The 13,218-nt window shown below is 38.1% G+C and overlaps 1 protein-coding gene across 1 annotated transcript in view; it reads right to left on the minus strand.

Moving 5' to 3' along the window:
• RASGRF2 (Ras protein specific guanine nucleotide releasing factor 2) overlaps nucleotides 1-13,218 on the minus strand; it is a 150,572-nt gene that overhangs the window by 68,201 nt on the left and 69,153 nt on the right. Inside the window, exons 6-11 of the mRNA XM_054398139.1 lie at nucleotides 12,932-13,011; nucleotides 12,334-12,527; nucleotides 10,717-10,826; nucleotides 8,833-8,951; nucleotides 1,790-1,950; nucleotides 734-800 (exon numbers count right to left, since the gene is read on the minus strand). Coding sequence (XP_054254114.1) covers nucleotides 734-800; nucleotides 1,790-1,950; nucleotides 8,833-8,951; nucleotides 10,717-10,826; nucleotides 12,334-12,527; nucleotides 12,932-13,011 — 731 coding nt within the window. The remainder of the gene's footprint in view (nucleotides 1-733; nucleotides 801-1,789; nucleotides 1,951-8,832; nucleotides 8,952-10,716; nucleotides 10,827-12,333; nucleotides 12,528-12,931; nucleotides 13,012-13,218) is intronic.

Raw genomic sequence — 13,218 nt, forward strand, 5'->3', positions numbered from 1 at the left:
AAAGTGCAATCCAACTGAAGATCCAAAATTAATTTTGTTTCACCAATGAACCAAAACAAACAAACAAACAAAGAATTGCAAACATGCAATAGTGGGAGTTACTTTTAAAATTTTCCAATAACGCTGAAGTATTTCTAACATCTCTATGCTGATATACTCTCAGCCTACTAGAACTATCACTGAAATCAGTGAAGCTACTTTCATGACTCAAGTGCCAAATGTACCTAAAATTGCAGGATGGAAGCCAAAATGAGTAACAATAAAATCAGCTTGGGATTGGGTCTTGTTATTTCATTTTAACAAGCTTGCGGTCAAGATTTGTTCCAAGACAAAAACCTTCCACTAATTCTGCCAACTCACTCAACCCCCATCTATTTAAGAAACCCGATTATCTACTTCTTTTTTTAAGGCTTTTTTTTTTGCCTTTTTTGAAATCCTCTGGGTGAAACCCTGTACAAAAGTCAGCAAATAATTTGCTACATTCTTTCAGCCGGCCCACTTGAAAGTCCTATGTGGGGTGTCAACAGCAACAGCAACCATAAAATGAGCTCTTATCCAAGCCAGCATGCCCATGATTGAAACATCTAATCTACTGAATCAACCTAACACTGTATTCCTATGGTTTCATGGAAGGTGAGGACATATCAATCTGCTTTTACAAAAAATAAACAAAGGGTGCAAATTTTAAGAAATTAGAAACTGTAATTACTGCAAACAGCTGAATTTAACTTACAATCATCATCACTCGTGTCTGTCTCCTCAATCAGTGTGCACTCTATTAAAGACAGAACACCTCCTGTCTATGAGAACAAAGTACATTTTTTTACAAATTTTGGCATATAACAACAAATCTCCATTTGTCATTACAGTTATTTTTAGAATTTGATATACATTACTCTAACATTTTAATTACTCGACTCCTAGGAAGATGCATCAGTTTCATGATGAACATTCTTCCTCAACAACTAAACACAGCTAGGTTAAATGCAACATTTTTCCTAACCAAACAAATAATTTCTCTCATTTTTGCCACAGTATAATTTATCTCATTAACAGACTTGTTCATGAGTTTCAAGAAAAGTAACTAGAATTTCATGTTCTCCTGAATTTAAATGAGACAAATACAACATTTTTTAAAAAGTTCAGCTACACTCCATTTACTTTACAAAATACTTCAACTATTTAAGGAGTACAAATTGAGAAAGCATATGAACAGTCTTAATAAAGTCTCAGAGATATATTTGTCAAGTTAAAATTCTGTTCAGCGTAATTCACTCCATAAACTACCAGCTCTTTATTCACAAGCCAACTCTCTGAAAGCCTGATTCTCAACAAGCACAGCTAGTATTCTTAAAAGAGCTTTCAGCTTAAGAGTATGTGCTGTTCAGGAAAACAAGACAGACTTTTACAATTAATTTTATTCGAGCTCTCAAAAATAGTCTTTGGTAATTCCACAGAGTTGTGGATGATTTATGCACTGAAAAAGTATTTAAATGCAGTGCCAGCTTATGCAAATAGACATGCTGATGTCTTATTTCTAAGCTCCAGGTTACTAGAGTTACATGGTTAACACAAATTAAAAAGAACAAAAAACACAACAAAAAATAGTTAGCAAAGACTTCGGCAGAATTCTGTTATTTGCAATGAGAAGCAGTTAACTACTGTGTACCATCTCACTTCTAACAACACATGAAAATCTCAGGTTAATGTGAAAAAATAACAAAATAGAGAAATTTCACAGAAATTGTGTTTTCATACTGTAAACTGAATCATGATGTAAAGTTTATACCTTGAGAAGATGCAGTTTTCCTCCTGAACTTCGTGTACAAATTAAAAAATGTTTTGTAAATAAGAAGCACTGTCTTTCTCCTTCTTTCTTCAAAGATAATGATCCCAGGCGTACTTTACTAAGTTTTCCTCTCTCAACTGAAGGGACTTGAATAAGAGAACCTGAAAATAAAAACGCAAAATTTACCATACAAGAGCAACATTTAGTAGACAGTGTTTAAAATGCTCATGCATTTAATATTATGATATTAACTAACAGAACTGCTCATTCTACTAAGTACCAATATGCTTCAGCATCTGTTTTAAGCATAAGTCAATCATCTTTTTTGCATATTATCTTTTTTAATGATAAATAGACTAAATAAAGTACAATAGACTAATAGTTATGTACATGACAGAATTAGACCTTGGGCAATTTTTTATGCAATTTAATAACACCATTGGCACATTGATGAGAAAATGAAGCTGAACAGCGGACTGCACTTTTGACAGCTGCTAGACATGCAGAAGATGCATCACAAGCTGAAGAAACAGAGCATGAAAAGAGCAGGTTTGAAGGAAAAGAGTTTGTGTATCTATGCATGTCTATGTTCAAGAGAGATGGAAATCAAGCACATTTCTTCTTCTTATCTAGTGCTGCATAATTTTCAGTGCTCCACAGTTTGTCTAAAATGTGTTAGCAGTAAAACACTTCTGAACTAAATTGAACCTGGTTACATAAGTCTGAATTTGTCCTCTGCAGAACTCCAGACTGGGGACAGTTTTGCTTCTGTGCTATTTCATACACCAAAACCAGTCTCTGACCAACCATGTGTATCACTTCCAAATTTGGATCTGGAGTTAAATTTGATGGTGAAGTGCAATTCCTCTCTACAACGAAGGGAAAAATTTTATGACACAACTTACTGTTACCAGACAGGGCAGCCAAATGACCTCCTAGTCTTATTCCTACACATCTATCCTTACTATGATGCTGCACTGCCTCTCATCTTATTCCAGTGTTAGCTAGCTAATAGAGATAAACCAGCACGAAACTAATGCTACAAAGAAGTAGCTGACAGACCACCTTGATCTGCCTCACTGCAAGGTGAAAACAGCACCAGTGATGACTGATGTAAACAAAGTAACAGCAACAGAACAAGCATGAGTGTATGGATATTGGCCTTCTTCAGAGTCATCAAGATACTGGACTAGCATAGATACATCAAAGCACAAACAACAGCATCTTTACACAGTGCAAGCCTGAAAGAGTTATCCATGAAATACTAGGTTGAGTAATTCTTACTCCACACTGTCAAAAAATGTATCTTGCTCAAAGATCACAAACACAACCTTAAAGTAACAAACAGGGAAATTAAGGTAACTGAGAAAGCTACTATCTATCTACATTTTTCTACACTTAGGTCCCTCTATATATTCAATTAGTCTTAAGCTATTAATTTATTTCAAACTTATACTGACTGGCAGAGCAAAATATACACCAATAAATCTGCAACAGACCAGTGTTTTTTGACAGCCAATTCACATTTATACTGCGTGTGCACAACATGATTTGTGTCACTGCAACAAAAGAGTGAAATTATTCTCTAGAAATTTGCAGAAGCCTGGGACACATTTTAGGTTCACTTAAAGTCTAACCAAAAACCCATAAATACTTCTTGGATGTAACACATTTTCTCCAGACAAAACAGCTTACTTGCCTGAATTCTGAAAAACAGGAAGGAGATCTTTCTCATGTGATGGAACAGTAACTTTTCCATGGTACTCTGACTGTGCCCTAGGTCCTGTTTTAAGGACAAAGGGTGTGTACCAAACTATTCCTAAGCAACTTCCCATCGCAGAATTCTCAGTGTCTGTTTTTCTCCTGAAGTTCCCTCTGCATATTTAGGGTAACAATATTCATCCTGTATGTTTTGTTTCTGCTTTGCTTTTCAGAATAATATTATCTATAAATATGACACACTTACAGATATTACTTTACAGATAGCTTCTATTTTATTTTAATTTTCATTACAATGCTTTCAGGAAGTTCACATTCTGTTCTGTTAAAACAGGCTGAAGCTGAAATGGTATTCTTGTATAAAGCTGAAATGTTATCATTTAATACGGTAAATCAAAACAAACTAGCGGTTTTAAAGGCAGGAAAGAGAGACTGTATTACCTCTCTTTGATACTCAACATTTACAGTGAAAACCACATCTCCTATATATGCTGCACAGCTGATATCAGCAAGGACCCTCATGCATTCTCATTAAGCTTTTGTTATTAATATAAGTGGGCATTTGCCTACCATGCATTCTACTAGAGACCTCCTCTTAAGGAAAAAAATGGTCACACTGGCCAATGTACAGCTGCAATTAACAAGTGAGGCTAATATTAGAACATTCACTAATAATATAGTTTGGATTCAGTGTAAACTCAAGACTTTTTAACCAGCTAAAGACCTAAACACTTTCAGTACTTCAGTATTGCCAGAATAGTCCCTCTATTAGCCTTTGTCAAGCCAAGAAATAGGAAAGGTTATTGACAAAAAAAAAAAAAAAAAAAAAAAAGAAAGGCAAGCCTATATGTAACTAATTTATTTACTAATTCAGTTTGGCTTTCTCCATTCTGGAGGTCTTACAATTTTTGTTAAGGTAACACTGTTCCAGGTTGCTCATTCAGATACTGTGATAGCCTCATCCTTGGAAACAAACAAAACCTGACAGGCCATGGTGCAGAGCAACCTGCTCTAGCTGACACTGTTTGAGCAAGTGAGACTGGACAGGGAAAATTCAGTAAGACCCTTACAACTGAACTATTCCACGGTTTTGTGATTGTAATATGTTTATCAACAGTGATAAATTCATAGCAGCTGATGAGACAGAACACGAGACAGAATGTTTAGAGGTCTCTGAAATGCCCATTTATCTGCATGTCAGCCAGTGCTGCAGACTCCCTATGCTTCCTTTAGACTCTTAAAGAAAATGTTCCTTAATTGTCTGCCATAGCTTACAGTGTGCCTGACAATAAAGTCTGTATGTAACTAAGAGAGAGAGAAAAGAAGACCCCCAAGAAACACGAAAGGGAAACCACAACCTACATTGTGAAGTACTGCCACTGTCTCTGTGGTTTCGATGTCTTCTTAGAAAAGTAAACTATATAACACATGTCAAATTTGTAGTTAACTTTCAAAGAAAAAGCCTGCACAAAGGTAAAGGCACCTCTCGGAAAAGAAATTTTATGTACCTGTCTACACTGATCAACACAAAGAACAGGAACATAAATGGAATTAGAGGAGACAGACATCACTGCCAAATTGGCCCTGCTATCAGAAGTGAAAGGAAAATGGCTTTGTGTGACTTAATTAGCTATATTCATAGTTCTGCAAATTCTCATGCAGTAGATGTTCCCAAGGGTAAACTGTGATATAGCCTTTTGTAACATACAGTCTTGTCCACTGTCCATTGACTGTGTGCCCAGAAATAAATCTGAATTTAATTTACTTAAATTCTGTGTTTTACCTGTCTCTAAGAACAATCTTCTTCAGAACAACTGCCACAGAAAAAATAGTAAGTATTTACTGATATTTACAAGGAGTCTATAACCCAGTCAAAACTCCATGCTACATATCTGTAGCTACTAAATACAAACCCACTAACAGATTTTAAAAGATCCAGAAGAAAATTATGACATAAATGGGAGAAAACATAAGCTTCAGTTATGAAGATTTCACATTTGCTGGATTAAAGTAAACCTCACCAAAAAAAAAAAAAAAAAAAAAGCCTGTAATCTGTTTGCAGTTCCTGCTAAAAAGTGACACCTTAAAGAGAAAAATTATTTTATGACTATTTTGTGGCACAAATTCTATCTCTGCTATAACTAGGCTTCAATAGAAAAAGTTTCCACACCCACCAAGAGAGAAAATAATAGAATATGGGTCTTCCCCTCTTTTTTTGCTATTACATTGTAAAGTAGTCCTATATTCCAGAAGGGTCAGGATGCCTTTTCAACATGACTTCTTGCAGAACTGCTTCCTGTATTTATCTTGTGTTTCTACTAACATCCGAAAATGTATCTTTCAATAGGCAAAGTGATATGTTCAAATATCTATGCTTACATTATCAAAGTATCCAAAGCACCAAGAAAAATGGGACAGCTCTTTTATTCAGCAGGTCAAGGGAGATGATTCTCCCCCTCTACTCAGCTCTGCTGAGACCCCACCTGGAGTACTGTGTCCAGTTCTGGAGCCCCTATTACAAGAGGGATATGGACATGCTGGAAAGTGTCCAGAGAAGGGCCACCAGGATGATCAGAGGGCTGGAGCACCTCTCCTATGAGGACAGACTGAGAGAGTTGGGGCTGTTCAGTCTGGAGAAGAGAAGGCTCCGAAGTGACCTTCTTGTGGTCTTCCAGTATCTGAAGGGGACTACAAGAAAGCTGGGGAGGGACTTTTTAGGCTAGCAGGTAATGATAGGACTAGGGGGAATGGAATAAAGCTGGAAGTAGGGAGATTCAGACTGCACATGCGGAAGAAGTTCTTCCCCATGAGAGTGGTGAGAGCCTGGAATGGGTTGTCCAGGGAGGTGGTTGAGGCTCCATCCCTGGAGGTGTTTGCAGCCAGGCTGGATGAGGCTCTGGCCAGCCTGATCCAGTGTGAGGTGTCCCTGGCCATGGCAGGAGGTTTGGAACTAGATGATCCTTGTGGTCCCTTCCAACCCTGACTGATTCTATGATTCCCTAGCAATCACCTTAACACTGACGAAGTTTCAAGCTTCTCCTTGTACTTTTGCCCAAATTTTGGTATTAGCTGGGACTCCCATGTTAACTGTCCAGGCAGCCCTAGTCTCTGTGGAGCTGTAGGTAATTTCTATCTCACTGAAGATCACAGTCCAGGTAGAACATACATTACCATCCCATGGGTGCTCTACCATACATGACCTGCTGGTTGTCACAGTTCCTGAAGAAAACAGCATAGAAGTGGGGTTCAATTATAGCCCAAAATTAGTTGTCACTAGTTGTCATCATTTTATGACTTACTTTTCACCGACAGAATCACAGAATCACAGAATGTTAGGGGTTGGATGGAACCTCAAAAGATCATCCAGTCCAACCCTCCTGACAGAGCAGGATCGCCTATACCAGATCACGCAAGAACACATCCAGGCAGGTCTTGAATATCTCCAGAGAAGGAAACTACACAATTCCCCTGGGCAGCCTGTTCCAGTGTTCTCTCACCCTCACAGTGAAAAATGTTTCCTCCTGTTTCCACGGAACTTCCTGTGCCTCAGCTTCCACACGCTGCCCCTTGTCCTGTCATTGGGCATTGCTGAGAAGACCCTGACTCCATCCTCTTGGCACTCACCCTTTACATATTTGTAAACATTAATGGGGTCAACCCTTAGTCTCCTCTTCTCCAAAATAAAGAGCCCCAGCTCCCTCAGTCTATCCTCGAAAGGAAGATGTTTCACTCCTTTAATTGTTTTTGTGGCTCTGTGCTGGACTCTTTCAAGCAGTTCCCTGTCCTTCCTGAACGGAGGGTCCCAGAACTAGACACAATATTTCAGATGCAGCCTCACCAGGGCAGAGTAGAGGGCAATGAGAACCTCTCTTGACCTACTAACTACCTACTAACACCTTCTAATACTCCCCACAATGGCATTGCCCTTCTTGGCCACAAGAGCACATTTCTGGCTCATGGTCAACCTTCCATCCACTAGGACCCTCAGGTCCCATTCACTGCTCTCCATCAGGCCAGTCCCTAGCCTATACTGATCCATAGGGTTGTTCTTTCCCAGGTGCAAGACTCGATAGTTGCCCTTGTTGAATTCCATCAAATTTCTCCCTGCCTAGCTCTCCAGCTTGTCTATGTCTTGATGGATGGCAGCACAACCCTCCAGTGTGTCAGCCACTGCTCCCAGTTTTGTGTCACCAGCAAACTTGCTGACTGAGCACATCATCCAGGTCATTGATGAATATATTGAACATACTGAAAAGTACTGTCCCCTGAGGGAGTCTGCTAGATACAGTCCTCCAACTAGACTTTGTCTCATTGACCACAACTCTCTGACTTTCCTTCAACCAGTTCTCAGTCCACCTTACTACCTGATTATTCAGACCTCACTTCCCTAGCTCAGCTGTGAGGATGCTGTGGGAGACAGTGTCAAACGCTTTACTGAAATCAAGATAAACCACATCCAACATCCACTGCTCTACCATCATCTTTCCATCTGGTTATGTCCTCATAAAAGGCTATCAGGTTGGTCAAACGACTTTCCCTTGGTAAAACCATGTTGACTGCTCCTAATGACCCTCTTGTCCTTGATGTGCCTAAGAATAGCATCGAGGATAAGTTGCTCTGTTATCTTTCATGGGATGGAGGTGAGGCTGATTGGTCTATAGTTACCTGGGTCCTTCTGTATTCCATTTTTGAAGATTGGATTGATGTTTGCCAGCCCCAGCCATCTCTCCTGTCCACCATGACTTTCCACTGACCTCCTCCAGCTCCCTCAGCACCTGCGGGTGCATTTCATTGGGACCCATAGATTTATGGATGTCCAGATTACTTGACTGTTCCCTAACCAAGTCCTCATCAACCAAGGAAAACTCCTTTGTCTTCCTCTGGGGCCTCAGGGATCTGGGGCTCCTGGGGACAATCTCCAGCAGTATAGATGGAGGCAAAGAAGACATTTAGTAACTCAGCCTTCTTTGTATCCTCTGTCACCAAGACACCCACCTCATTCAGCAATAGGCCTATATTGCTTCTAGTGTTAGCTTTTCCTGTAGTGTATTTGAAGAAGCCCTTTCTGTTGTCCTTGAGCTTGTTTGCAAGGCTGAATTCCAAGGAGACCTTAGCTTTCCTAGTTGCCACCCTACATCCTCTGACAACAGTCTTACGCTCCTCCCAAGTGGCTAGCACCTTCTTCCACGACTTGTTGACCAGGATTATTCTTAAGTTATTCACTGTGTCCAGTACAATAACTGGCCCAATGATGGCAACATGAATCCTGCTGATTTTTATGCAAATTTTTGATGATTATATAGATTTAAAAAAGAATGTCTTACCTTGGCGTATAAAAGTTTGGCTGGTATCAAGCAATATATCACAGCCTTCTACTATTGTTCTCTCTATGGCCAGATTCTTCCGGATGTTTTCTGTGTCACTCACTTCATCATGCATCACCCTGTTAGGCATAACACAAAAAACACTTTATATTCCCTGACATGTATCTTGCACCTGTTGTCTCTGTTTTCACTTGCCCTTACACAGTGTAGACACAGAAGGCAGTTGATGTCCTTTGCCATCTGATACAGAACAGATGTGTGTGTGTGCAGTACATGATCACTCTACAGCAAGCTTCTCACCTTTTTTTCTTCTCTTTCAAATCAGGGGCATCGATTTTGCCAGACTTGGGTTTAGACCACTTCTAAATGCATCTGACGCACATTACCAAGCTAAAAGCCCTTCACAGCTGATAAAATAGTACTTCTTGACCCTTAATAGACTGGACTGCCACAAAACTGGGAATGCTTCCTAGAGTTTAGTATTGATTACACGTTGCAGAGTCCTTGCCCTTGACTTTAGGTTTCCACTCTGTTCTGCTTCTGTTTACATGTAAATGGACCATTTGCTTTGCCTCTTGCTTCCGGTAACAGCCACAGTCTTGATGGATCACTGCTTACTTACTTCCACTTATTTTCACAGGCATTCTGCCCTTGCACAGAGAAATACTGGGATTTTTTCAAGGCTGAACCCAACCCAGACTTTATATAGTGTTGTGTAGTACACTCTTTTCCTTAACTGAGACCTGATTGAACTTTCTGAAAGCTCCTCCTACCTCAGAACTACATTAAATGGACAGAAATTAGTCACAAAGGTGTGTATTTATGGTCTATACTGCCTGCCCTATGGGCAGAGGAAGACCCATGAGCCTCAGCCTCCAATTCTGAACATTCAGTGATGAATTAGTCAGATCAGCAATGAACTGTGATCTATAAGATAAAGACAAGTCAAAGCTGATTGATCTACCTGTGCACATAACCCTGGCCAGAGAAAATCTCTGCTTTGCTCAAGTGGAAAGTAGACATTACTTCTTTCTATTTCAGATGACCTTAGAACACAGCAGAACTTGCTGAAAAAAATCAAGATTCAAACAGACATTTCTGTAAAAACATTGCCTGCCCAGGTTTTTAAGAAGTTAAAGCTTGAAAAGGTGGCACAAGATGACCTGACTCAGAAAGCTGTTTCTGTTAAAGTTACAGCAGGACAAAAAAAGAGAAAAAAATAGTAAGCTCTAAATGAACAGGTAGTTTGCACAAGGTAGCAACTTTGTGTTAACAGAAAAAGAAAACTGAGCAGTTAAAAGCATGCAACTACAAAAGCTATAGATCAACCCCTCTTTTACAACCAAATATTCTTGCATGAATACTCCAGGTAGATACTCAAGATTTACAAAACCAAGTTCATGCATAATTTTCTTTGTTCACAGTAGAAAACTCTGTTTCCCAGAAATAACAACCAAATTGTTTATGGGGCAGACTGAGGTCATTACAAAGTATCAGGAATGCCCTTTTTCTTTAAACTGTGTAAAATTTATATATTTCTCTATTTAAAAAAAAAAAAAATTGCTTTGCTCATAACCCAGGGGTAGGTGGTTCCTATAGCAACTCCTATTCTTCCTGTACTCAAAATACAAGGAGATACTTGTAGATTTATGGTAGCCAGACCAGAAAATCCCATGAGAGAAAAAATGTTGAGGTATTTTGGTGTGTTGGGGCTTTTGTTTGTTTGTTTGTTTTCATTATCTTTGTTTTCCTTTGGGTTTGATCCTTCCCTTTGAAAGATTTTTTTTTTAAAAAAAAAACAACCAAATCAAAATAAAGAAAAACAGATTTTCCATTTCAAAACTTTGCTTCAAGATTTTGAAACATAAAGTAGAAAATTCTTACCGTGAAAGTTCTTCTAGTTTAGATTTAGCAAATTCAAGGCTTTTCCGCTCGACATGTTCATGTGGTGTGTGAGCCAGAAGTTCATGAAGTGTTATAATATATCTAGGAATCTTAAAACAAGTTAAGTTTTAAAATCAGTAAATCCTTGGAGAAATTATTCCAATACATCTTTTTGTGAAATATTAGCCATTACTGTGGTCTGAAGAGTTTTGCAAACTTAGCCTTTAAATTAGTAACGCAAACTAAATGATTATACACATGCTCTAAATATAATTACTGCCAAAAATACTGAACTTTTGGGTAATAGAGACTGCATATGCCTAGGTATGTTTTCAGTTTGAGAATGTACAAGATTGAATTATTCATTTTAAGGAAAAGATCTGATCAGAGGCAGACACAAATATGACACAAATTTGTTTCACGCTGCTATCCAAGTGCCAACAGAGAAAATTTACAAAACTCCCTGGGAGATCCATACATACCACCCCTCAATTTTAACAGGACATATTATTTAAATTTCTTGTGATTTTGAAAATAACAGCTGAATTGTTTTCTTTTAGATAAAATTCACACTGCAGTAATGGATATTGAAGAACACGTAGCATTTAGCTATTAAATGCCACACAGTAGCACAAGGACCTGGATTCATTTGTTATTACTTAAAGCAGTGTCAGTGTTTTTCAGCAGAACCAAGTGACACTACATTATAACTTGTCTTTACAGAATACAGTTCTTTAGGAAACAGAGACAAAACTTCGTATTATACTGATGTAAGAATTCATCAGCAATTAATCCTCTGTCACATACAAATAGGATCATGTCTCTCCCTTCTGTGATCACATGAGCTCATTTCAGCTCAACAAAAAATCCCCAAACTTTATAATATACAAGATCAAAGCTCAAAAATGGACTAATGGGGTGCTAATGGCCCTTTAGGCTAGTATGGATACTTCCCACAAACACATGCATCACTGATGCACCTTTTTCTTTTTAACTCTGCTTGGTTTGCCAGTAACTGAACAGACTGTTCTATCAACTAGTAAAATGTTAGCCTAAACGTACAAATCACAAAATCATCAAATCGGTGTTTCATACACCTCTTAAAACAGGTCTAAATAATTAATCCAAGCAGATCAAGACAAAATACAGAAATATAATAAAGTTCTTAAAACTTTGAAATGTATTTTTAGATTTCCTAAAGACCAGGTCAATGGAGAGTGAAGTAGAGGGCAATTTTCAAAACGTACTGGTAATAAAATGCTTGTGGAAACTCCAACTTGCTATAACAAGTATACTATCCCTCTCTGGCCTGGTTCATAATCCTGCAGCAGGCAGAAGCTGAGTAACTGTGTTTCACCTTGTTTGCTTTTGGTGCTAGTCCTCATCCCACATTCCCCTTCACTATATGTAAAATTGTGAATAGAGATGAATCAGGATAGGTGCAGAAAAGATGTCTATGGGCAGAGTTTCAATATTATAAACAAAAACTAAATTAATTTGCACAAAGGTATATTTAGTTAAGCAAGATGAATCTTTAACCAGTTTTACCATCAGTAACAAAAAATGAATCAACCAAACATTAAAAACAATCAATTACAAAAGACATAGAGAGACTACCTGAAACATGGGGTAAGTAAGGAAAGTTTCCAGCATTCGCCCCTCACATGCTGGGTTGGCTTCATATTGCTTCAACAGTTTGTCAAAATCTCTGTTTTGTTTACAGTTTGCCAGTACTTGCAGACTATACTGATGATTCCGAACAAATTCTTGATATATATTCAGCATTGGCAGCAGAATGTCAAATAAGTCAGCTAGAAAAAGTCAAGAAATGCTATTTTTTTCCAGCTACTCGTCTCTCAAAATATATTTTTTAAGAAACTACTATGTTCTATGGAAGGGAATTACTATAATCAGTTCTGGTTCCAGTTTACTGAGATACTGAGATACTCTGTTCTTTTCACTTGCAAAAACTTGGTTGTTCCAGTTAGTTAATAATAGACAATACCATCAAATGTTCAGGGGCCTGTGTCTAATCAATGCTTAGGGTGCAGGCATTCTCATATACAGACTGCAAGGCAGTCATTGTTACTCACTCCACCAGATCTCATGGTGCTAGTTCTGAAAACAGGTCCCATCTCTAAAACTGAAAAACCTCACTGAAATCTCAAAAACAAATATGAAAACCATACACCTAGAGAAAACTATAGTAACTTACCTAGGATTAAAGTAGGCCAATTAGCTATTCTTGCTTTTAAGCCTTGATGAAATATCTCATGAAGAAACATGATTGTTTCACTGAAAAGCAATATTTTAAACAAACAAAAAGACAATTCAGGTTTTGTTTTCTAATCAACTCACAGAGAAACATTTCTTCCTGGTTATTAGCATATTTTACACTTCGCAAGCAAACCAGAAAATGGTTATTGTTATGGAATAAAATATTTTTTACTGCATTATTTTAAGTTTTTTTATGTAGTATCTCTACTAAATATACAGTACTTG

Source organism: Indicator indicator, chromosome Z, assembly GCF_027791375.1.
Source record: "Indicator indicator isolate 239-I01 chromosome Z, UM_Iind_1.1, whole genome shotgun sequence".
NCBI lineage: Eukaryota > Metazoa > Chordata > Aves > Piciformes > Indicatoridae > Indicator > Indicator indicator.